At 47.2% G+C, this 25,653-nt stretch overlaps 7 protein-coding genes across 7 annotated transcripts; 3 read left to right on the top strand and 4 right to left on the bottom strand.

Annotated features, from left to right (window-relative positions):
• Positions 1–1,170: 1,170 nt before the first annotated feature.
• Positions 1,171–2,541, top strand: N7516_008236 (Aldolase-type TIM barrel; the record flags this gene model as incomplete). The annotated part of the gene is made up of 7 exons (XM_057220955.1): positions 1,171–1,249; positions 1,318–1,361; positions 1,433–1,561; positions 1,629–1,737; positions 1,791–2,022; positions 2,078–2,414; positions 2,467–2,541. The coding sequence occupies 7 exons, from the start codon at positions 1,171–1,173 to the stop codon at positions 2,539–2,541; spliced, it is 1,005 nt and encodes a 334-aa protein (XP_057071227.1).
• Positions 2,542–3,872: 1,331 nt separating this feature from the next.
• On the bottom strand, positions 3,873–4,857 carry N7516_008237 (GPI anchored serine-threonine rich family protein; the record flags this gene model as incomplete). The annotated part of the gene is made up of 5 exons (XM_057220956.1): positions 3,873–4,078; positions 4,307–4,406; positions 4,492–4,615; positions 4,677–4,755; positions 4,806–4,857. The coding sequence occupies 5 exons, from the start codon at positions 4,855–4,857 to the stop codon at positions 3,873–3,875; spliced, it is 561 nt and encodes a 186-aa protein (XP_057071228.1).
• Positions 4,858–6,315: 1,458 nt separating this feature from the next.
• Positions 6,316–8,400, bottom strand: N7516_008238 (alpha-amylase; the record flags this gene model as incomplete). Its single annotated transcript, XM_057220957.1, has 8 exons — positions 6,316–6,340; positions 6,429–6,681; positions 6,768–6,990; positions 7,046–7,066; positions 7,127–7,150; positions 7,207–7,802; positions 7,882–8,289; positions 8,343–8,400. 8 exons carry the CDS (start codon positions 8,398–8,400, stop codon positions 6,316–6,318), a joined length of 1,608 nt encoding a protein of 535 aa, XP_057071229.1.
• A 1,379-nt stretch (positions 8,401–9,779) lies between these two features.
• N7516_008239 (alpha-amylase) lies at positions 9,780–11,482 on the bottom strand (the record flags this gene model as incomplete). Its single annotated transcript, XM_057220958.1, has 2 exons — positions 9,780–10,415; positions 10,472–11,482. The coding sequence occupies 2 exons, from the start codon at positions 11,480–11,482 to the stop codon at positions 9,780–9,782; spliced, it is 1,647 nt and encodes a 548-aa protein (XP_057071230.1).
• Positions 11,483–14,214: 2,732 nt separating this feature from the next.
• N7516_008240 (uncharacterized protein) lies at positions 14,215–21,790 on the top strand (the record flags this gene model as incomplete). Its single annotated transcript, XM_057220959.1, has 7 exons — positions 14,215–14,568; positions 14,626–14,801; positions 14,859–15,328; positions 15,369–20,850; positions 20,906–21,111; positions 21,174–21,684; positions 21,742–21,790. 7 exons carry the CDS (start codon positions 14,215–14,217, stop codon positions 21,788–21,790), a joined length of 7,248 nt encoding a protein of 2,415 aa, XP_057071231.1.
• Positions 21,791–23,088: 1,298 nt separating this feature from the next.
• Positions 23,089–24,135, top strand: N7516_008241 (uncharacterized protein; the record flags this gene model as incomplete). The annotated part of the gene is made up of 1 exon (XM_057220960.1): positions 23,089–24,135. One exon carries the CDS (start codon positions 23,089–23,091, stop codon positions 24,133–24,135), a length of 1,047 nt encoding a protein of 348 aa, XP_057071232.1.
• Positions 24,136–24,708: 573 nt separating this feature from the next.
• Positions 24,709–25,458, bottom strand: N7516_008242 (uncharacterized protein; the record flags this gene model as incomplete). The annotated part of the gene is made up of 1 exon (XM_057220961.1): positions 24,709–25,458. The coding sequence occupies one exon, from the start codon at positions 25,456–25,458 to the stop codon at positions 24,709–24,711; it is 750 nt and encodes a 249-aa protein (XP_057071233.1).
• Between the last annotated feature and the right edge of the window lie 195 nt (positions 25,459–25,653).

The raw sequence follows: 25,653 nt of genomic DNA on the forward strand, positions 1-25,653 counted from the left end.
GCAATGTATTGTAATCCAACGATCCAGTCTAATTTCTTCTTCTCTACTTCACACTAGTGCGGTCATAGTTTCTTGGTAGCCTAGGGCTTGATCAACCTACATAGCCGTGCATTGTGATACGTTCCACACAGGCAATATTTAAGCAATCGTCGTCAGCCTCGATAAATCAGTACAAAACACTTAGTGGGTTACTTTCAGCTGGAAAAGCGATAGATAAACAAAGCATCATGTTCACATAAGAGTGGCAAATTTCATGCAGCATCATCATTCCAGTCCCATGTATGATTGAACATTACAGGATATCGTCACATATATTTCTCAAAGCACCTCTTTTGTCATCAAACAGCCACTTATAACCCTTCAAGGCTTTGGAGTTGTGACCCATATGGCATATAGTGTAAAGGTAGCCGAATATTGAACTCGCTTATAGGTGTAGATCAGGTATAGAGACTGCATGCATGGACTAATGCAATCTAATATTCCAAAATAGTCTATACAACTCGATCTCACTAGTGGCAGATGAGGTACTTGTATAGCAACCGGAAATCATAGTGTGTCTGATTTTATCTACGATGCGAGACACAAGGCAAATTAGGCTCTAGATCCTGACAGCCAGCATATATTGTTCTGGCATTCTATACTGGCCTGCATATCAGAAGCAGTCCTATTTGATATTTAGGTTGTTTGCACCACCTCTCTCAGCTCCATTTAAAACCCGATGTTATACCGACGTTATACTGCAGTCCTAGTCTCCACTTCGAGAACAAACAAGCTAGTTAAGCAGGACAAATCAAATACAGAGTGCATGAGTAACACAACATAAGTAAGACACAGCATGCATGATAGGCGTTTGAAGTATAGATGTTGCTATTATATGCAAATCATGTATGGTGATATCTCTAATTGTTCGTCGCAGCCTCTGCATGATGAGACCTCACTATAAATATATTCTCACAAAAATACTACAGAGGTTTGCGCTAGCGGAGATATGATATGTTACCCTGCGTAATTTATTATCCAGAGCCTAACAATCACAAACCCTAACATTGAAGTTTATAAGAACTCCCTGTGCTGCAGAGCGATTGAACAAATTCTGAACTTTCAAAAGTCTTCTCCGCATTCTTGGATAAAATATCCCATATCTATTTAGGTACCTAACAGACCCTGAAAATGCATGAGTGTCAAATCAATCTGTTGCAGTACCTGCGATCAAAGACCCAGGTCGATGTCGATAGCTTTGATGCTGACGGTATGGAACTATACTCAATTATATCCTTCCTTTTAGGTCAGTGCCATATGCTAATAAATTTGCGCCAGTGTCGACCGAAGTCCCAGGATGTGTAGATGGCACATCCAATCAGGTATATGCTGTATTATATAGCAAAAATGGCGATCAGAGGGATTGACTGATTGGAATTGTTTCTTTTAACAGGCGGAGATCTACTGCGAGATGATCAAGCCACGTCACGATGATCGGGTAAAAGAAGTCCTTGCTTTCAGTAAGAAAGTGAAGCCTGAATTTCCAGTTCTGACGCTGGAGGAGCTGGCATTTGAAGTCATGGTAAGCCAAAGCTTCTAGTAACTGCCCTGTACTGCCCTATATATCGATCTGACTTTTAACTGCACAGGCGATTCGGCTAGCCTTTCTTATTATTCCCAACATCACTGGCGCTGTGCATGTGATGGCAAATCCGTGCTACTCATATCACACAGAGAAGATTGTCGAGACTGGAGAACGTATGTTGCTTGCCCATGGCACAATCTAACGCTGCTGACAGAAATTTGGCCAGGGTTACATAAAATTTGTAATCTCCTAGATCCCGCTTTTGATACTAATCGGTTCGTCATGAAGGTGGCCGCCACATGGGAAGGCCTCCAGGCATGTCGACAATTGGCACTTTGCGGGATAAAGACCCTGGCCACGACGGTGTTCACAATGGAACAAGTCATCCTGGCTGGTGAGGCCGGTTGTGTTTCCATGTCACCTTTTGTTCATGAAGCGAAATCGCATTTTGATGAGAAGTGAGTCGGAATTCTTCAGATATCTAATTCCAACCGTTCTGCTCACCAGTGATAGATACTCAGATGAAATGCATCTTCTTCGTCTGTGTGTCCAGGCACAGCAGTTGTACAAGAAGCGGTCCATAAACACAAAAGTCAAAGCATGCGCCATGCTCTCGGTTGACGAGATCTTACAGTTAGCTGGTGTGGACGCCTTGACTATCTTGCCTGAGGACCTCGAGAAACTTCAAAAAGGGACTGGTTGTGTACGTTTGGTTGAATATCAATCTCTGTTTGGTGGTAATTCTATGTCTGACCATAGCGACTATCCTTCATACCTGGATGATGAGAGCACCTATCGTCTTGACTTTGCTCGTAGTGGTCAAGGTAAAGGCCAATACAAATTGATGCAGGTTCGTGTTTTTGATCAATATAGATGCTGCACATTCTAACAAGCTCGCTCAGGTCCTAGCCATCTTTTCGGACTTTCAATTCAAGGGTGAGGAGTTTATGAAAGCCCGCCAGCAAACTCGTCATTAGCTAATAAGGCTCCTGGAAAGCAATGGTGTTCACCTCAAGGGATTTTGGAATATCCCTACAACGAGGATGCATCACAGTGGATAGGGTAGTGACAGATGCCAAAGCTCTTGTGGTGAATTTGTATATAGCAACCAGAAAGGGTAACGTGGAGCATCACCGATATTGTATAGTTTGTAGTATGTTGCTAATTGATTGGGCTTTTCGAACTGTCTCTTTCAGTTCCACTAAAACTCGAGGTTATACTGCAGCATTCGACCCTGTGATTCTCAACCTCTAAAATCCCTGGTGGCATACGTCCTCGCCCGCATACATCAATAAATCGATATGTAGGACACATGTGGTGGAAATGGAACTCTGCATGCAGGAAATACAGAACCACACTAAGTGCTCAATGATTCGCGTGTCTGTACAAATTAGAGCAGGGAATTGCTTCCCTCGTGTTAGACAATAACTTGAATCTGTTTACTTCACTGCTGCCTTGGTATCACTATAGTGGCCAAGCCTGTCTTTCCCTTTTCCGGGCTTGATTTAGATGTGTTGACTGACTAGAAATCCCACCAGAATTTGACGATTGGTTTCTAATGCTTGGCTAGATATTAGCTTGAGCTACTATTGAATAATGAGCTGAGCAAGATAACTTCAAGACTGCTCTGTAGTACCGACCCGTCATGGATGATTATTGATGGCGCGGTTGTTTTGTTCCATACAATCTATGAGGAAGGACATGGAGAGCTGCAAATCTACACGGTTGAGTTTCACCCTGTGATCTCTAGCCGTGAATAGGATTTATCAACATAATTTAATCCCAAACCCCTGGCCAACTAGCTCTATGAACTCCAAAGGTGTAATTCACCACCGAGTATGTAGATCATCCACTAGTAGTATATATATTTGCACATAGACCCACCTGTACTAGTCCCGGAAGAAGAAATATCACAATAATATTCCGAATTCCTTCCTGCGAATCCTGTAGAAAGCACCCCCGGGGTTGGGATATCAAATGACGACAATAGACAGAGACCTGGGTAAAATTATGGAGTATTATTACAAACGAAGTGAACAAAGCCCAAAAAAAGCAAGCCCATGCATGCATCGTCCGATTACATACCTAGTCTACATCAATAGATGAAACCTCGAAAGGCCGACTAAGCACCTGCAAAAAAAAAAGAAGAAAAAAAGAAGAAATCCATCCATTCATTACCCTTCCTCCACAAATAACCCAGTTCTCAAAACGTAAAGCTCAACTCTTCACACCGTAAAGCTGAAGTCATACCGATCCTAGATACATACATACCCAAGATCGGCACAGCAGCTAATCTTCAAGTTGAAACTTACAGGAGAGCGAGGACACCAGCCAGAAGACCAGCAGCGGCACCGGGGGCAACGAGACCCATAGCAGCGCCGGTGGAGGGGGTGGCGGAGGCAGCGGCAGAGCCGGTAGCGGTGCCGGTGGAGGAAGCGCTGGTAGTCAGACCGGTCTGGGTGGAGGTCTGGGTGCCAGTGGAAGTTCCAGTGGAGGAGGTAGAAGAACCGGAAGCTGTACGGAGGGATATATCAGTGCTGCTTTTGCCATGGGTTGGGAGTCCAGAAGTAAGGGAGGTAGAGGTAAAGTTTCCGGGGAAGGGTTTGATGGACACGTCCGGGGTGGAAGTACCAGTAGTGGAAGCATCGGTCTCAGTAGAAGTAGAAGCAGTGGAAGTGGTACCAGTAGAGACAGCAGAGGTAGAGGCAGAAGAGGAGACAGAAGAGACAGTGGAAGATGTACCGGTAGTAGTAGCGCTGGAGCTCTTGGCTTCGCTCACATCGAACTGCTCGGACTGGGCGAGGATGCCGGTGTTCTTGGCGTCGGTGGAGAGCAGGTTGATCTGGAAACCGGAACTATAGGAGTGTTAGTGAACTGTACGTAGATCCAATTGATGCGTCACAAAGGTGATCTTGCCCGTTAGTGACACCCTTCAGGCCGGAGGCAGTGTAGGAGCCCTTGGAGGTGTCGATGCCAGAAGCAATCTTCTCCGAAACGGTGGGGTAGACGGCATTGTTGATAAGGACAATGTCAACGGTGGAGGCGTCGGTGCTGTAATGAGTTAGCATTGGCTGTTATTACTAGGGTAAGGTGTGGGATATAGTCAACATACTTGACGGAAGTCCACTTCACGGTGAAAGAGCCGGAGACATCGACGTCAGCACCCTTGGCAGGTTCGGTGATGTTGACGGCTTGACTGATTGTTAGAGAGACTCTTGTGTCACATGCTAGATTTACATACCAGCAACGGAGAGGGCCAGAGGCAAAAGAGACAGAATGGTGGAGAAACGCATCTTGACTGAATTAAAGCGAGTGTAGTGTGTTAAAAAACGAATGTATGTTGGAGCGTAAAAGAGAGAGTGTGTGTGAGATGCAAGAGAAAAGATGCAAGTTGGAAAAATATTTAGATACAAGGATCCATGTCATTAAGTACTGGTGAGCAAACACTCCGTCTGATATCGCACAACCTTGGATGCCTCGAACCGTCAACAATGTCTGACACCCACCTACCAATACGGAAATATACACCTGAAAATAGAACTGACATAGTGAAGGTACCCAGTTTTGGAAGCATTTTAATAATAATTTAATGATTTTATTACAAAACGTGGGCATCCAGGGCCCCCCGTGAGCATTCCGTGTGGGTGAAGAGTTCAAGCATCATGGTTCAGATGGCGAGCTAGTTTCAGGCGCAAAATGCCACTTCTATTTGTAATATATTACTCTGTACGGAGTACTCTATTATTCTATTATTCGATGAGACAACTCTATTGTGAACATAAAATGCCGAGAAACATACCTGTACTAGTATGCCGTATATTCCGTATATTCCGTAGAAGGTAATTCTTTTGTACATTCGGAGCTAGCCGTCCATGGACATGGGTACTAACCAACCATGGGTCTTGTCCGCCGATAGGGCCGATAAAGAAGACGCTAGACAAGCTTGGCAAGACACTAGTGGTATTTAGCTCAGTCTTGGCAGAGGCGCAAACACGAACAGCACGATGTGACAGGGAAAATCTTTTTTTAAAATTGGGGTTTTCTATTTTTCCAGCTTTGAAACAAAAGTTTGGACGTTCTCTGTATTTTTCATTTGCAAAATTTGCAAAATTTATGGTAATTTACCAGCCCATTTAACCGGAAATGCAACACGGACCCTTAAATACCTTGAATGCCCATGTATTTTTAGTCGGTTAGCTCGGGAAGAGGGTTCGCCACAAATTTGAGAGAACAGCACGGCCCAATATGTACATACAACATATACTAGTCTCACATCTGAATTAAAGGACCACTATGCTACGCTATGGACTGGCTCTGTACCCAATATGTTATTCTGATGTCCCAAAATGAACTCGAAGCTGTTCCAGTGTCTCAACGGACTCAGACATCAATTTCAGGATTGAGACATCTGTCAATAGGGCCTCGGACTACACGCTAAATACACCAGAAGTGGGAGTATTATTGGAAGCGATAAAATGAGTGTCTCACCCAAAACCTGCGGGCGTATTATTATCACTTTAAGCGAACAAAATGCTGTCATTTTTACACATTTGAATATGTGGCTGAATTACGGAGTGTCACATCCAAATTAGTACTTTTAGTATTTTGTTTTTGATGCCTTATGGTTTAGTGAATACGAGAAAAGATACAACGCAAAAAGGGTTATCACAATATTTGTTGTACAATACATAATTTCCACATCAGAGAACCCGCAGAGGATGTGCCTTGCGCCCAACCCCAACAAAAAGATATTAGTTATCGTAGATATTGACATTACTAGACACGAAAAAAAGTTAGCCATCAACCCCACAACCTGAAGCAGTATCCGGGCGAAGGGGGCCCAAGGAGTGGAACGTATACATACAAGTCCCTTTTGAGATTATCCCGGTGCACTGTAGCCGAATCAACCCAGACACTGGCACTCATCCCCTGAACACCAAAATTTCCATAGCCATCTTTGTTGATAATGACGGGTTTCATGTTGGGATGTAAAATATCGCTCCATTGCTCATGTGCATGCTGTCGACCAACATACATACGCTGCGCGCCTGGACCGGCGTTGCTGATAACACACGCAAGTCCGGATCGATGACGGGCATTTCCGTAGCGAACGAATCCTGTATCGCGGTTAGATTTGAACGGGTGGGTTGATGTTCCCCCCGTAATGGGGCTCAGCATCCAGTGGAGCAAGGGTTAAGCGAACCTATGCAGTTGGGTTGGTTGAAGTAGTCTTGCTGTTCACCGTAGGCGTAGAGTTTGCGGGCTTGGGTTAATACGGGAAGTTGGCCGTTGCAACTTGGTGTCATTGGGCTATCCACATTTGCTCGGATACCGTACAGGTCACCGTAGAATACGCATGGCTGACCGTCTTTGCGGAGGAGGACCAGGGCGTATGCTAGTAATTTGAAGGATGGTGATACCGGGGTCTGGGCGTTCGTTAGCTATCGTCAGTTCGTATAAATGGGAAACTAGTCGTCTCACCTCGAGCATTTGTCCTGGTTGCTGCGATGAGTTAGATTAAAGATGTAAATGTGTCAAGATCCAGCCTTAGTTGGTACTTACCGTATCATGATTGGCAACAAGGGTCTTGAGAGAAGTTAGCGGGGTATTATTCGTCGGGCGTCGGGTCTCGAGGAACTTACTACAGCGTGGTTGGGTCGACACTGTACCAGTGTATCATTGAAAATCCCGCGAAGGTCTGGTGCCTGTGCATGGGACAACTTGGAGAACCGCTCCAGGAGAGGTACGTCATATGCAATGAGATCGTACTCCACCTGCTCGAGGTAACCCAGAAGAGACGGTAAATGTCCAGTCCAGAACTCTCCTATCGCGAAGAAGTCCGGGTTGGCGGTTTTCCGGACGTATTGCACGAATGCGCGTTGGAACTCGGTTGAGAAATGCTTGGCGGCATCAAGCCGCATTCCATTGAGGCTCAGAGATTTGGTGATCCACGTTCCCCATTGAAGGAGATCTGCGCGGACTTCTGGGTGTGCAAGATCTAGATCGGAGAACATCAGGTAATCATAGTTTCCATACTCGGTGGAGACATCTTGCGCCCAATCCTTGTTAGATGCGACGATCTTGTAGATCGCGCTCTGCTTGCTCTTGTCGTCCCAATCGACACCGCTGAAATGTTGCCAGCGGTACTTCATTGAGCTGTACATATCATTGCGACCGGGGAAATCGAAGCCTGTCCAGCCATTGACTTCTGTCGGCTTAGATATATTCAGGTCTCGTCCTGTTCTTTCAGTCAGTGAATGGCCAAAAATCCATGAATGAATCGAATATCAACGCAAAGAATTATTTGGATAACTCACGTTTAGGATCTACCTTGACAGCCTGGAAGGGCTCTGGATAGTCGGCGCCAGCTTTATGATTAAGCACAGCATCCCAGATCACACCAATGCCCAAGTTTTGCGCTTGGCACATCAGGTCTTCAAGTTCGCGCTTGGTACCCCATTTCGTAGGGACTGCACCCTTCTGATCGAACTCCCCAAGATCATACAGGTCGTAGATGTCATAGCCATTGCCATTTGCATCCATTCCCTTGCATCCAGGAGGAATCCAGATCTGATCAACGCCAATGGCCTTGTACTCTGGCAAAGCATTCTGCAGACGACGCCAATGCTGCTGGTCGGCGGGAACATGCCATTCAAAGGTTTGTAGTATGAGCGAGTTATCTGGAGCAGTCCATGATGGTAGCTGTTCTAGATTCGCTGCTGCTTCTGTAACATGTATTCAAATTAGGTGTTGAAACCGTTTTCAGGGGGGGACTGACCTTCAATCTCTTTCCATTTCTGGCCTTTCTGTCGAGATCCACAACATAGGAACGGCATCGCGGGTTTGTTGCAATGCAAATGACAAGTCAAGCTATGTCAAGCTAACACGTCAAGCTATGGATTACAAAACTTGCGGGATATGCACATGCCCTTTTGCGGTTAGGGTTCGTATGTGGGGCGGACTATTTTTAATCGGCAAACGGTCTAAGGTACAGGTTTTTTAAGCCAGGTTTACGGGCGACTAAGTATGCCACCCGACACATAACTCTCTCATTGGTTTATATTGCCAGGCAATAATTTCGATCCGCTCTAAGTACCATGTTGAATATATAGTTAGTTATACAATTAGCGTGGTACTTTATATAGTATTTTTATAAATGAATACTGTTGGGCAACCTGTTACTATGTGGGGAGAAAGCAGAGGAAGAACTATTAATTGATTAAACTAGAAATGTAGGGGGTTATATACCCTGCTAAAACCATCTAAACTCTGCTCGATTATAGTAAACAAGCTAACAAATAGTAAATAACGAACAAATAGGGCTTAGTCTGTAGCAAACATATATATATATACATATATAGGATATTGTTTAACAAATACCATATTAATTTTTTAACACCGGGCTCTTTATACTCCTAAGTCTTAAGTCTTGACTCTTGATTTCTTACCTAGGTACTATCTTACTATCTTACTAACTGAATCTGAACTGAATCTGAACTGAATCTGAACTGAATCTGAACTGAATCTGAACTGAATCTGAACTGAATCTGAACTGAATCTGAACTGAATCTGAACTGAATCTGAACTGAATCTGAACTGAATCTGAACTGAATCTGAATTGAATCTGAACTGAATCTGAACTGAATCTGAACTGAATCTGAACTGAATCTGAATTGAATCTGTAAGTGTATAGTATACAAATAAAACAGTAATGAACCAGGCGGTGAGGTAATAACCAATGAGAGAGTTATGTGTCGGATGGCATATTTAGTCGCCCGTACAGGTTGAGCCAAGTTCGTAAGGTGGCAAGGTGGATCTCCAATTATCCAAATGTCTCAGTTGAAAATTTCATCAATCGAACACTGGGACTTTTCTAGAAACTGGAAACTCCACCCAAATTTGATTGGCTTCCGCCGCCATAATGCATGACATATAAATGTTAAGGAAATAAGGTAAAAGCTCATAATGATACAAAGGCCAACGTATGAACAGGAAAAAGGCCAAGGATATCGCCAAATAAAACTAGATGACCAAAAATAATATCGCACATGAAAGGATATCTCCGCGAACCAAGCCGAGCCATCAATACGGCTCACCCCAATAAAAAAAAATAGGAAGAAATAAAATATAGGAAAAACGGAAAAAAATGGGGAAAAAAGGACCGGAAGAAGAAAGGAAGAGCAAAGGAAGAGTGAAAGTCTTTCGGGCATTTCTCTCAAAGGAACGTCACGAACATGCCGCTCACCACTGTTAGCAGGAGGGTAGCTAGACCGGTGCCACTGGTAGGTCGGATGCCAGCCGACGTCCAACTGTGAGTCTTCAACATCGCGAGAGAAATGTTCGACTCAGGGTAACCACAAAGACCAATACCGTCCATGTAGTTTGTGGGGTAGAAAACCCGAGGCTCTCCCTTGTTCATAGGAACATGCAACATGCCCTGGTTGTCGACAGTATAGTTGGTACAGTCCAGAACATTCGTCACGGCCGTACCGGCGTTAAAGCTGACTGCCATGTCGATCTGGTAGGCTGAACTGGTGGAAGATTGAGTGGACAACACCATGACCACCTGTCGACCCTGGACACCTTTTGTGAAAGCCAGTTCACTACCACCCTGGAAGATCGTATGAGTCGAGTCATCGAAGTAGTCCGTGCCCAAGTAGGCTGCGTGTTTCCGGACGCGATTCAGTTTCGCGATCAGCTTGTAGAGCTCCGCGTTGGTGTCGTATTTGGTGAGCCAGATGGCTTCTCGATTGACAGGCACACTGTTTCCCGACAGGTGTTGCTCTTGGCCTTGATAGACCATCGGGATTCCATCAAACAGCATGGTAAACACCAGGACATTTTTGGCCATCTGAAAGGTCTCATAATTAGCAAAGGGATAATTCAACCCGAGAAGGGCACACATACCGCTATGTCCTTGGAATAACTACCAATTCGAGGCTTGTCATGATTTTCAGAGAAAGAGGCCATAGCATTGACATCTGGCATCGAGATTCTCATGTTTTCCACTGCTTTCGCCAATAGGGACGTGTTGCCATTGGTAAAAGCAGCTAGGATTTCGAAATAGATCGGATAATTTGGCAAACTGTCGATGTAGTTGGTCTGGTAGTCTTCCATGATGCTGACTGCTCCTTCAAGCACTTCTCCGGTCATGAAAGTGTCGACACCCTTGCGAAAGTTCGCCAGAAAGCCTGGGTTGACGTGCTTGGCGGCATCAATCCGGAGCCCGTCAATGGAGTAGGTCTTGATGACCTTGTTTGCCCATTTAATCATAAGCTGTTGCACATCATCGTGCTCTGTGTAAAGATCCGGCAGGGGCACTTTCTTATCACCTGTCTGGCAATTCTGGGCATCGGTCATGTTATTCCAGTCCGTGATTTTGCAGTAGGGATGGAAATAGTCAGCGTTATTGAAAGGTGTGAAGACGGAGTAGTCGATGTTTGTGGCAGGATTGCTGCCATTCGTGATGTAGGCCATGTTGTTGATCACCGTATCCATCATTAAGTACATGCCCCGGGAGTGGACAGCAGCACTGAGGTCGAGCAAGTCTTGGTGTGAGCCAAAATGAGAGTTGAGATTGTCGAAGTTCAATGGCCAGTAACCGTGGTAGGCTTCGCCATAGGAGACTCGACCATGGATATTCTCGATGATGGGGGAGATCATCACGGCATCAAACCCCATTCCTTGGATGTAGTCGAGATGGTCAATAGTGCCTCGCCATGTTCCTCCACAGTAAAAGCCCGCCGTGGCGTTGCATGGTGCTGTTGTCGATCCGTCTGTGCGAGCGAAACGATCTGTCATGGTCTGGTATATTGATCTGGGCTTCCAATCGGCTGTCCTGGCAGCAGATGCCGAGGAAATGAGGCTCGTGATCAAAAGGAGCCCTGCCAAATGGCGAATGGTCGATCGTGACATCATGGTAGCTCGTATTTGTATGACGGGTCGATCGGAAGAGGATAAAAAAGAGAGTGCTGATGTTTCAAATAAAGAGTGACTTGATTAACTCACGAATGCACAAATATGGCCGGAAAGAGAAATAAACGAGTGACATTTGGACTTAGGCCATGAACAGAGAACGAAAGGAGGCAAAGAAAGCAGAAATTGGACACCAGAGAAGAGAAGGTCGGGGGAATTTGCGAGTAGGCAAGGGCTAGTCAGGTGGCAAGCCTTCCAAGGTTCTGTCGTCGATCCATACATAGCGTTGGAATCCCCCCCTCCCCACAAACACACGCTATATTAATTCGGAGAGACATGTGTTTTATGTACCTACAATATAGTGGACCGACTTATCTAGCTACATATTTGTGAATATGATTTGCCTCGGGATAAGCATAGACCTGATTCCCGTGCGACTGACCTGGCTTACCCACATATATTTTTTTGGTAATCCCCAGGATTTAGAAGGTAAGAAAGCTAGAATTAAAGTAGCTTTCAAGCTTGAAGAACTACAGCAGTGGATTCACATTCTATCTACACCTCAGGCGGGGGGTTTCAGAAGCCAAGCTTAGTTTGATTATAGTGTACACATGAGGGGGGGAGAAGAAAGAGAAGACACACTAGTAATAACACTATTGGAACAAACTCCGTATCGAATCCATAGGAATCATTTTAGTGCTGTCAGGTACCAGGCACCATGTCCGCACTGGGCTTGCTAGGGGTCTTGGGGTTAATTGGTTGTTCTTGCAGCTTATCACGTGGAGGGGCTGCCCTACTCTCAGGAACAAGTTTATCCATCACAGGAGAAATCACAAAGTTTCGACCGTCCAATCATCTAAGACAAGGTACCATTCATCTAACACACTAGCGACGTTACTTTGCATGTCCACAAAATCAGGTCACAAAGCTATAGATAATATTTTTGGTACTCCGTACCGTATGCAGTACAGACCGTGAGTTTATATTATACACTTGCCCAGTTTTTGAATACGAGATAAGCACGGAGTATGTTCGGACGTGAGAGATATGTGAGATTTTCTCCGTCATTCCCGCCTGTTGACGGCTTTTGGACGACTCCCGTGTGAAGCGTTGATACCAGGATGGAATCACCGTAAATACACGGTATTACATGGATGTCAAGCCATGTGGAGATTAAAGCAGAAATTTCTTGTTTTTTGCTTATTTTATCTTGTATGTTGTATACTTCGACGGTTGGACTCGAAGAATAAGATAAAAATGGTGTGTAGTATTTCATAGAACTTACTTAGGTATCCATCATGACACTTCTTGGTCACCATTGGCTCTCATTGTGAACCTTAGAAGGATACCTCGGTATTATATTTATACATCCTCGCCCCATGGTTGAGTCCTCAGGGAACCGAAAAAAAGAAAAAAGAAAAAAGAAAAAGAAAAAGTAAGAAAAGGCTTGGGGAAAACAAGAATTGAAGAGATTGAAAAAAACAAGTGCCATACAAGTTCTCGTATACGACCCTCGGTCCTACAACGCCAAGTGGGGCCGGGTCTCACCTTGACAGCCAATCGGACGAGTCGGGCTACCAGGATCTCGGCCCCAAATCCACGCGGGTCCTGACCGAGACGTATATCGGCATTGTCATAGGCTGAGAGTTGCGGGTCTGGAAATTATCGGTAGAATAGAACTTTTTCTCTACAATACCTAGGTACCGATGGACTACCTAGGTAGGTAGTCGGCAGATGTGAAAGTTATCTACAATGCTGACGATGTATGCATGTCTCACTATCTGAACCTTCAGAGAGTTGGTTCTGTATGCCAGATACCATGAGTCTATATAATAATGCCATGCCCCCGTGACAATGATACTAACACTTGCGACGGTTGGAAAGATACCATCCAGGGTCTGCCAAGTGGCAAGTGGCTCTATGGGTTAAATCCACGAGTATATATAGAACAGAACGTTCATGCTAATCGGGTAGCTCCGTTGGCAGGCTCCAGTTATTAATCCTCTAAACGAAACGGGTTTCCTATTCGAAGGAGAATGCCGAGCCACTTCTCGTGGTGTATGCTGGTGTATTCTAGTGGTATTGGTCGCCACCAGTCGCATTTGATGCCAAGACTAGAAGAAGAGAGTAAAAAAATAAGACAATGATAAATTTATATCCAAAGAGGGAAATGAAGTAAGATTACCACATAAATTGAATCAGAAATAGCGAAAAAAAAAAAAACAAAAAATACCAAGGCTGAGGTCTTGGATCCTAAGAATCTCCAATACTCCAATACGACCTGGGGCTCTAAAATTGATATGGGGTTTGTCTCATCCGTTTTTATTTTTATCTTGAGCTTCAATGCGCCTAGCCTTTTAGCACTTAGCACTTTAGAACTGCGCACTGGTGTTATGTGATCATTTCTTTCTCACTTTCACATTTGATTCCTCCTTCGTTTACAATCCTCATCCCTCATCCTCATACCGCGTCCTTCGTTCACTCGCTCGTTTGCTTATTCCGCCTGTCGTTATCTTTCTTTTTTCTCGAGACATACTGTCACCTTCGACGCCTCCTGTTAGGAATTTGTGTCGTGACCTCCACAATATACCCACACTCTACTGCTCCATGGAAATTGAGAGCTGCACATCTCTATCTCTTTCATAGGGTGCTTATCATCTCATCCTAGCGGGGAGATCCGCACTGCCCGAGGCGCGCGACGATCACTTGACAGCTCCGCGCAGTCAGTACTAGCCATGAAGTGGTCACTTGCCAGCGGGCTGGTTTCACTTCTTGTGACGACTGTCACAGCTTGGCCCTACGATGAGGCCTACCTCGATCATAATCTCAATACAAATAAGACGGCCACCGACCCGGCAGATTACTGGGGAACATGGCCTGGCCATGAGGGGAAATACAACCCCTCCCCAGACAACTGGCGATTCCCGTTCTACTCTTTCTTCTTGGATCGTTTCGTGAACGGTGATCCTACCAATGACAACGCAAACGGTACCACCTTTGAGCATGATGTCGACCACCGCATTCGCCATGGTGGTGATGTGGCTGGCCTTGTTGATTCACTGGATTATATCCAAGGAATGGGGATCAAGGTTTGTTCTCATTTGTGATCTTCTAGTGGCAAGGAAATATATGCTCATAATATCCAGGGTATCTATATTGTGGGAACCTCCCTGCTGAACCAGCCGTGGACTTCGGACGGATATGGAGTTTTAGATACAACCCTTCTCGACGCGCACTTTGGTACCCTTCAGGTTTGGCGAGACGCCATCACCGAAATCCACAAGCGCGGGATGTATGTCTTGTTCGACAATACCATTGCGACGTAAGTTTTGTCCCCATACGCGGCCATGAGAAAGCAGAGTTAACCAAATATATACAGAATGGGTGACTTGATCGGATTCGAAGGGCATCTCAACACATCAACGCCATTCTCAGAGAAAGAATATCATACACAGTACAAAACTGAACGTCAGTACAAAGACTTCAGTATTGGAGTTGGTAACTACAACGCGACCTGTGACTACCCTCGATTCTGGTTCGAAGATGGATTCCCCGTGAATGAATCTGAGACCTCGGCCTTGGTGGGATGTTACGACAGCGATTTCGACCAGTATGGTGACATTGAGGCTTTCGGTGTGTGGCCTGATTGGAAGCGACAACTGGCTAAGTTCGCATCCGTTCAGGATCGTCTTCGCGAATGGAACCCGACTGTGCGTGCAAGATTGATCCGGCACTCCTGCATGGTCATCCAGTCTCTGGATATTGATGGATTCCGTTATGATAAGGGCACACAATCCACTGTGGATGCCCTGGGAGACATGTCCGCTGCCTACAGAGAATGCGCGCGCGGTCGGAAAGGAAAACTTCTTTATCACTGGCGAAATTACAGGTGGAAATGACTTCGGTTCTATTTACCTCGGAAGGGGTAGACAGCGTAACCAGTGGCCTGATAACTCAGCCGCCACAATGAAGTTGACAAATGAGTCTTCTGCCCAGTACTTCTTGCGGGAAGCGGGAAATGAAGCCATCGACAGTGCGGCCTTCCACTACACGACATATCGTTCCTTGACTCGATTCCTCGGCATGGACGGCCAACTTTCGGCTGGTTATGATGCACCCGATGACTGGGTCGAGAGTTGGGACTATATGTTGAGGTCAAATGATCTGATCAATGCTAACACCGGCAAGTTCGACCCTCGACACATGTTTGGTTCGATGAATCAAGATGTCTTCCGCTGGCCATCGATTGCCAATGGTACGCATCGAGGATTACTCGGTTCTTTTGTGACAACCTTGTTGCTTCCCGGAATCCCACTGCTTACTTGGGGCGAAGAGCAGAGCTTCTATATCCTGGACGCCACCGCGGAGAACTACATTTATGGGCGACAGCCTATGTCGCCTGCAACCGCATGGATGTCCCATGGTTGCTTCCACTTAGACTCATCCCAGTACTACGACTGGCCTGTTTCGGCTGCTAAACATGGCTGCAAGGACATCACAGTTTCTTACGACCACCGCGACCCTTCGCACCCTGTGCGAAATGTTCTTAAGCAGATGTACCGCTTGCGCGAGCAATATCCAGTTCTCAATGACGGTTATTCCCTTGGAAATCTATCAAAGAGAACCGAAAATGTTTACTACACTGGTTCCAACGGCACTGCCACCGAGACCGGAATGTGGTCCGTTTACCGGGATGTCAACACCCAGGTGCAAGATCTGGGCTCTAACGCCGACAACCAGCCCATCTGGCTTGTTTACCAGAACATGAATGACACGCACACATACAAGTTCGACTGCAAGTCTGATAATCCGAAGAAGACCCTGACCGCTCCATTTGCGTCTGGAATCACCGTCAAGAACCTTTTCCACCCGTACGACGAGATCAAACTGGTGGATGGAGCGCGTAAGCTCGGCTTCAATGGATCCAAGGAGACGAATGGCTGCGCGGAAAGCATGACGATGAAGGCATACGAGTTCCGCGCATACGTCCCCATCGCTCAGCACAAATCACCTCGGCCCATGATCACCAAATTCACCCCAGGCCATGATTACCCACTACGTTCTACCGTGGCCCCTAATCTTCCCGAGAGTGTGGCGATTGAGCTTTACTTCTCGGAAGAGATGAACTGTGACTCGGTGACCGATTCGATCACCTTCACTTCATCTACAGAGAGTGGGAAGGTTCCAGCGCTAAATTCCAACTCTATCAAATGCACAACCATTCCTACTATGCTCCAAACAAATTGGACTGCTGAGATCCCAAGTGTTTGGAAGTGGGCAGCAAACCTCACTGGCGTGTACAACGGAGTTCATAAATTGACTGTCGCCAACGTAACAAACACCGACAAAAGCGATTCTACCCATGCTATTGATCACTTCCTCTTCCGCATCGGCCAGATCGATAATCCTATGGTATTCAATACTGCCAACTATTCAAGCAGTCTACTCCACAAGAAAGAAAACGGCGATCTTTTCCTCCAGCATCATGCTGCTGGTGCGGACAAATACCGTTATTCCACCAATTGGGGAACGACATTCTCCGACTGGGTAGATTACAAAGGTGGAAATGATACCATTGCGAAGCTCCCCTGGTCGGGAACCAAGGATCAGGAGTGGGAGGGTGAGCATGTACGCGTTGAGTACTGGAGTCGTTTGACTGGAAGCAGCGACTACGTGCAGCAAGGTGATGCTGACTGGGATCACCCAGTCTCACGACGCTTCCCCCATGCCTTCTTCAACGGACCTTTCAACCAGTATGGCTTCGACGCGGGCCTTGACAACAGAATTAGGCTTGACAAGAGAACTGGAGTCTGGTCCTACCATTTCACGTCCGAATGGCCCGCAGTCGGGCAGCTCAACATGTGGGGAATTAATCCAGACGGAAAGCCTGATCAAACCTGGGTTCTGGGTGATCTTGACAATGACACAGTCTTGGACCGAAGCCCGCCGTCCGCTCTGAGCGCAACCTTGATCAACATCACCCTTGCGCCAGCTAAAGGCTACCTCTCCCACAAGCTCTACTTCGACGACGGAACTCTCCATTTCTGGCTTGATCCGGTTGGACCTCAGTCAACACAGATTACCATGTTCGTGTTATTCTGGATCATACCATTCCTCACTGCCATTGCTTGTGTGTACATCTTTATGAAGTCTTTCTACAAGGTGAAATTCAACCAGGTCGGCTTGAGTGAGAAACAAAACATTCCACTCGCAATTTGGAACAAGGTGAAGGGCGCTGGTCGAAGGGATCCAGCCTCTAATCCACTCATGCGCTTGGCCAACAAATCGGGCTTCATGCAGAGTACCTCTGCTCTAGGCGGAGCTCTTGCGTCGGAAAAGCGGCGCATGGTTCTAATTGCCACCATGGAGTACGATATTGAGGATTGGGCTATCAAAATCAAGATCGGTGGTCTCGGTGTTATGGCCCAACTGATGGGTAAGACCCTAGGTCACCAAGACTTGATCTGGGTCGTTCCTTGCGTTGGAGGTGTCGACTACCCTGTTGACCAGGTGGCAGAGCCTATGACAGTCACCATTCTCGGAAGTCCCTACCAGGTTCAAGTCCAGTACCACGTCTTGAATAATATCACCTACGTCCTACTCGATGCCCCAGTGTTCCGTCAACAGTCGAAGACCGAACCCTACCCTCCTCGCATGGATGATCTTGATAGTGCTGTGTACTATTCAGCATGGAACCAGTGTGTCGCAGAAGCCATTAAGCGATTCCCAATTGACACCTACCATATCAACGATTACCACGGTTCGCTCGCACCTCTTTACTTGCTACCAGGAACTATCCCCGTATGTCTTTCCCTACACAATGCCGAGTTCCAGGGTCTTTGGCCTATGCGAACCCTTAAGGAAAAAGAAGAGGTTTGCTCGGTTTTCAACCTTGATGAGGAGGTCGCTCGTCGTTACGTGCAATTCGGTGAAGTGTTCAATTTGCTCCACGCCGGTGCAAGTTATCTCCGTGTTCACCAGCAAGGTTTCGGTGCCGTCGGTGTCTCTAAAAAGTACGGCAAACGATCCTACGCTCGCTATCCTATTTTCTGGGGTTTGCATAAGGTCGGCAATCTGCCTAACCCTGATCCATCTGATGTCGGTGAGTGGACAAAGGAGCCTACCAAAGAGGCAGACATCACCGTGGATCCAACATACGAGGCTAGCCGTGGCGAGCTCAAGAGACAGGCTCAGGAATGGGCAGAACTCGACCAAAACCCTGATGCCGATCTGCTTGTCTTTGTCGGTCGCTGGTCTATGCAAAAGGGTGTTGATCTTATTGCGGACGCAATGCCTGCTGTCATCGAAGCTCGGCCCAACGTACAGTTGATCTGTATTGGTCCCGTTATCGATCTTTACGGTAAATTCGCTGCCCTTAAGCTTGACCACATGATGAAAGTCTATCCCGGACGAGTCTGCTCTAAGCCTGTATTCACTTCGCTTCCACCTTTCGTCTTCTCTGGTGCTGAGTTTGCCTTGATCCCATCTCGTGACGAGCCCTTCGGTCTGGTTGCCGTCGAGTTTGGTCGAAAGGGTGCATTGGGTATCGGAGCTCGTGTTGGTGGTCTTGGTCAAATGCCAGGTTGGTGGTACAATGTGGAATCAGTCTCGACATCTCATCTCCTTATGCAATTCAAGCTTGCAATTGAGGCTGCCCTCAATTCCAAAACATCCGTCCGTGCGATGATGCGTGCTAGATCCGCGAAACAGCGTTTCCCTGTTGCCCAGTGGGTTGAGGATCTTGAGATCCTCCAAACTACTGCCATCAACGTTCACAACAAAGTGAAAACGAACAATACCAGCATTAGACCCGGCACTTCTTCTGGAGTTGGCAGTCTCAGTTCAGCAATGAACTCTATGACTAACCTCGGCAATGGGCTGCCTTCACCAGGCATGAACTCTCCATTCGCGCATTCCAGGGAAAGCAGCTACTCCTTCAATCAAATGAATAACATGACCCCTCAAAAGAAGGTCAGCTACAGTCCAGATCCAAGCATGGACGAGACAGAGAAGCCGAAGTCGGGACTGAGTCGTTCTCTCTCCTTGGGTGTCCGCTCAGGCCCCGGTCATGCTGGACGCCGCAGAAGAGCAGAAGGAGGAGAGGGTATCCCAGAACACGATGAACATGGAGCCACTGATGTCGAAGGTGATGAGAGTAGCGACGACGAAGCTGCCCGCCATTTTGGCGACGACGAATACACTCTTACCCCAGCCCAAGTCGAGGCAGGACGACGAGCCCAGGCCGCTCAAAGGGACCGTGCTCAAAACTTGCCTTCTCCCATGGCTTCTCCAACAAGGGAAGTCAGTCAAGAGTCTTTGCATCCCAGGTTCATGGTTCCGTTGGAAAGCCCAGGAAGTCCGGGAACACCACCCAACGCAGACAGCCTTCTTCTTCCTCCTCAGCCATTTGCCCAGTCCAACCGTCTCAGCAGCGCATCCGTTCTCTCTTTGGACTCCGTTGTCGGCAACAAGACAGACTTCAAGCTACAGAAGGTTGATCCTTTCTTCACGGACAGCACTGGCGAGTACTTCAAGACGTTTGACAAGAAATTGGATGCCTTGAATGGATCCAACTCCGAGTCTCAACTCTGTATTGAAGAGTTCTTGATTAAGAGTGAGCAGCAGTGGTTCGACAGATTCCGCAATGCCAGACTGGGTCGCAGCAAATCTCCCACGCCATCGATCCGTCATTCATCAAGAAACACTGACACCCCCGACAATATGTTCTACAATGATGATCTCATTTCCAACGTGAACAGCAACGAAGATGTTCTGCAGGATGATGAGTTCCTTCTCGGAAAGGACTATGTCCCTCCTACTGGCCTCAAGAAATGGATGCAAATCAAAATTGGAGATTGGCCGGTCTACTCCATTTTCCTCGCTCTAGGCCAGATCATCGCTGCAAACTCCTACCAGATCACTCTGCTCACAGGTGAAGTTGGTCAGACTGCAGAGAAGTTGTATGGAATTGCTACAACATATGCCATTGCATCCATGTGCTGGTGGCTCGTGTACCGGTACTTCAAGTCTGTTGTCTGTCTTTCTACTCCGTGGTTCCTATACGGTCTTGCATTCCTCTTGATTGGATCTGCTCACTGGCAAAGTGATTCCTTCAGCCGGGGATGGATCCAGAATGTTGGCACCGGTTTCTACGCCGCAGCCTCCGCCAGTGGATCCATCTTCTTCGCTTCCAACTTTGGTGATGAAGGAGGTGCTCCGGTTGAAACCTGGATTTTCCGTGCCTGTGTTATCCAAGGTATTCAGCAAGTCTACGTTATTGCCCTCTGGTACTGGGGTTCCACCATGTCCAAGGCTTCTTCGGAGGGTCTCTTGAGCGCTGAGACTGGCCTTGCCAATAGCTGGAAAATGAGGTAAATACCCCTGCACACTTATCATCCCCTGACTTATTTACTGACTTTATTCCAGTGCGATCTGTTACCCCATCGCCGCCTTCCTGTGCATTGTCGGTGCTCTGTTGGCTACAGGTCTTCCCAACTACTACCGCCAGAAGCCAGGAAAGGTGCCATCCTTCTACAAGTCCCTTTTCCGCAGAAAGATCGTCGCCTGGAACTTCGTCGCAGTCATCCTGCAGAACTTCTTCCTCAGTGCACCATACGGTCGCAACTGGAGCTGTAAGTTTAAATCTCCCATCCCAAACCTCGCACACCGATCAATACTAATATCCCCCGCTTAGTCCTATGGACCTCCCGACACACTCACTCATGGCAGATCGTCCTCCTCTGCGTCATCTTCTTCGGCTTCGTCTGGTGTATATTCCTCTTCATTGTCAGCAAATTCTCCAAGAAGCACAGTTGGTTCCTTCCCGTCTTCGCCTGTGGCCTGGGCGCACCCCGCTTCATCCAGATCTGGTGGGCCATCTCCGGCATCGGGTACTACCTACCCTGGGCCGGAAGCTACACTTCCGGTGCGCTGGTCTCTCGCAGTTTGTGGCTGTGGCTGGGCGTTCTGGATTCCATCCAAGGTCTTGGATTCGGTATCATCCTTCTCCAGACTCTTACTCGAGTCCACATGTGTTTCGCTCTTATTGCATCTCAGGTGCTGGGTTCCATTGCAACTATCTGTGCCCGAGCCTTCGGTCCCAATAGAGTGGGCCCCGGTCCGATTTCTCCTGACATGACTCAGGGTGCCCATGCCTTGGCTAATGCCTGGTTCTGGGTGGCCTTGTTCTGTCAGTTGTTGATTTGGTATGTTGATCTTTGCTTGTTTCGTTCGTTGGGATTATTTCTAACATTTATTTATAGTGCTGGATTCTTGCTGTTCTTCCGTAAGGAACAACTCGCCAAACCTTAAGCTCCTTTCCTTTTTAGGAGCATCTCTGTTTTTTATCATAAAACGGCTACGGCCATCACGCCGAACATGAATGATCAAGTTAATCTCTTCTGCATATCCGAAGCATGTTGTCTCTGTGATCTATCTTCCCTTCTTTTTTCATGTATCCTAATGTTAATACTATTATTATACTGAGTACTCGCTCGGTTGAAATAACCAATTCCTCGTAGTAGTGATATAAAGCAGAATCGTACGCAGGGGTTTATCAACGATATTTGCTTTTTTTTTCATGTTTTGTGATGGATGATGGAGGAAAGGGATAAGCGGCTCGAGGTGGTCGTTGCCTGCTAACAGGGCTTTCCGAATGCTATTGGTTAGAGTGCCCCATGTGATATGGCCGTAGTATGTAGTCAGCGAGCTCAACTTGGCTTACTGTGTCCATGCAAGGGCCGGTTCAGTTTGAGACAAGACGACATTCACTAAAATCTGCCGTTGTTATTTTTTATTTGTTTTCTTTTTTCCCTTGGAAGAGCATATTTATCTTCTTCTACCTAGATATAGATATTATTACGCTGAATCACGCCTTGAACGCTGAATATGTTTCTATTTAAGCGCCCTCCATCCACGGATGTGCGCCTCGGCCCGCCATCCGTTCCTGGCGGAAGAGCCGTGGGGTGGCCCCACTATGCACCTCATCTCTCTGCGATTGGCGCGGGACTGTGCATCTGCAGCACCTGAGCAAGTCCGGGGATTCCAAACGAATTAGTTGCCTTCTCTTCCCAAATCATTATTTCTCTTTAAAGTCTTGCATTTCGTATCTTCACTTTTGAACGAGAACGAGGGTGCCATCCTTGTTGACTACGGATATATTGTGACCTCGGGAATTTGAAACAGACAATATTCTTTCTTTGTCAGGTAATGGCCTCATATGAGTCATATCTCCCCTTTGCAAGCATAATGTTGCATGCTTGGTTATTAGCTCGTCAGTAATTTGTGTACATACATCATCAGGCTGGTGAACAGGAATGGGGGGCAAAAGGGAGCCAGAGCAGGGTATAAAATGCAACGTCTTCGCCTGAGAATATGTGGTATCATACTTCTCTAGAACAACTTACTTCCTATCCAAACCATTCATCATGCGTTTCACTCTTGCCTTCCTGATTTATTCACAGCGCACGTGGTTGCCACAAACCCTACATCGCACCTGCTTTATTTCACAATTCGACTAATACCAATACCCCCGACCCAAAATGACACTCTCTACAACTTACCAGTCAGACAGAAAGACATCCATTCGCTCCCAACCCATCACATCCATAATGACAAACGGGGACTACGGGAAGCTCGCCATTGCTACAGCCGCCATTCTCGGTATCCTCACACTCGGGGCACTGGTATACCTGGTGGTGTGGTACATCCGACGGAAACTACGTGCCCGACAGCTTCGTCGACAGCAGATTCAGGGGAATGAACAATTCGATCAGTCCGCAGTGTCCCTAGCCGAGGACACAAGTAGGACTCTAGATGACTTCCTCATGAAGGATATCCCGCCCGAACGGAGCTCAATCATGTTCAGCAGAAGCGGAAGCGGATCTCCATCCATCACCATCATAATTGACGACGCGGACGAAGCTGACCGCTGCAAGCCTTCACCTCAGCCTCATCTCACAAAACAAGACACCGCACCTTCTTCATCTGCAGCTGCAGCTACCTCCACCTCGACGCAGACTGCGACTCAAGAGTCAGACTCTGATGACCTCCGGTCCGATCAGACTCAGGGGAACTCCCCGGGACAACGTTCGTCAAGCACAACCCCAAGGGCATCCACCTCGTCGTCGTCCGTCATTCCAGCATCGCGATCATCCCAGGTTTGGACTACGACTTCTGATAGTACGTCATCGGACCATGCTCAAAGGGGCAGCTCGGGACAACACTCGTTCACCACGACGCCGACAGCATCTATCTCGTCCTCTGTCATCCTGACGGCGGGATCCTCCCAGGCTTGCACTACGACCTCTGCCGGGACTGAGAGGTTTTCGCTCATTAGTCAATCCTCAAACCACTCGCGCCGCCCTCAGAGTCCCGCTGACCCATCGGCAGCTCGTAGCTCACAGCTATTTGCTCGTCGTTCGAGTGTTTCTGGTGCATCAAGTGGTCCGGCTAGTGCAGGTGTTTTGCAGTCTGCATCGCGCATTTTCAATCAGGCGGAGACTTCTCGCATGGCTTATTCACGACACATCGAGTCTGTTGGACCAAGGAGTCCCACCTCTCCCGTTTTCCCAGTGTTGGTAGATGCTTCATCCGAGGATGATATGCCCCAATGGATATCGGTTCCCCCTACTCCCTTTCCTTTCGGTCAGGTGTGACCATTGATGGCATACAGTGAGGTGTTGGTTTGATCTTGCTTTCATGGCATGGCAGTTAGTTTAAGCTCGATGAGGGAAGATCGGGAGTGGATTCAGGTTCTATGGATGACTAGTGGGCTATTCCTTGTCTTTGATTTCCTTGTTCACTGTTAATGTTTTTGGAAGTTAATACTCTCTTATCCATTATGTATAGTGCCAGGGTCTTTACAACGATTATTCTTCTTATTCATCCTATTGCTCAAATGGATACCAGTCCAGCCTAGAAGTTGGGAAATGCCAAGCTTAAACAGCAGCTAACACTGGAAGTACGGAAGAATAAGATGGTAAGTTGAATAACCTCAAAACGCAACCTAAAGATATCCAGTTGCTAATCATTTGACATGAACCAATTGGTTAAAGATATAGAAATAACACCCAAGAGACCGGGTTCATGGATTGATTGCGTAGGTTTCGTTTGCATTCCCTGGTGCGAACAGAGCCTTCATCTTTCGTGGGCTGATCCTAGTCGGTGATTTCTCCTTTCCTTCAGCGTGTCATGAGTTCCAGGACAACACTGAAGGGTCTTTCTGGTCTTTAGGTAGCAACGTCGTTGAAACCAGCGAGATCGGTAAACTGTTGATGTCTTTCCATAAAGGCAGCGTGGTGGGCATGACGGTCCGCCTTCGCATTCAACTCCTTAGGAATCCGCCAGAACTGCACACTGACCCCCTTCTCCTCCAATATTTCCACCTCCCCGAGAAGATACTCCCAAAGGTCCTGATTTCTGATTGGTTCTCCGGTGATTGATATCCAACCCCACTGTAGCCATTCCCTTATCAAGCCCGTGATACCCTCTACCAGGTAATCCGAGTCAGTTGCAATGACCAGACGACTGAAGCCCTCCGCAGCCCAGTCTTTATATCGCAGAGCTGCGATGACGGCGCGGATATGTGCGCGGTGGACTGTCATGGTGTACTGTTCACCCGAGGGTCCCTTGAACTCCAGAGGAAAGCGTGCCCAACCAGATGTGGAATCGTTGTACACGAAGGAACAACCCGCTCTGGCGTTTGTTTTGCCGTTATCCAGACACGTGGCGTCTGTATAGATGAGGCATTCATCTTCGACGGAGCGGTTGTCTTCATTGAGGCGGATGAATCGATGGACTCGGTCTGTTGCTGTGACTTTGGGGCAATGTGGGAACAAGGACTGCGGTGTATCATCTGGACTCGGAGGAGTGAACTCTGTTGGGATAACACGGCCACTACCGACTCTGAGTTCGGTGTACAGAATAGGAGGCAGGTGGCTGATAACGTAGTGCGCGGGGTTCACTTGGTGCAAAGCCATGGTGATTTGGTAGACGCATATATAGCAATAACCGGTGTTCTTTGTATCAGGCAGACAACATATATTCAAAGGTGAACTTCAAGTCTCGAGACGAGGATGCAAGAGAGGACAAAAATAGAGAGGAAGCCAGCAAGGCAGAGCGCTCTTTCGCTCCTTCCATATGTGTCCTGGATATCCTGGATACCTGAGGCCAAA

Source organism: Penicillium verrucosum (assembly GCF_028828655.1).
Source record: "Penicillium verrucosum strain IBT 35672 chromosome Unknown utg000003l_segment0_segment0, whole genome shotgun sequence".
In the NCBI taxonomy this organism is placed as follows: Eukaryota; Fungi; Ascomycota; class Eurotiomycetes; order Eurotiales; family Aspergillaceae; genus Penicillium; species Penicillium verrucosum.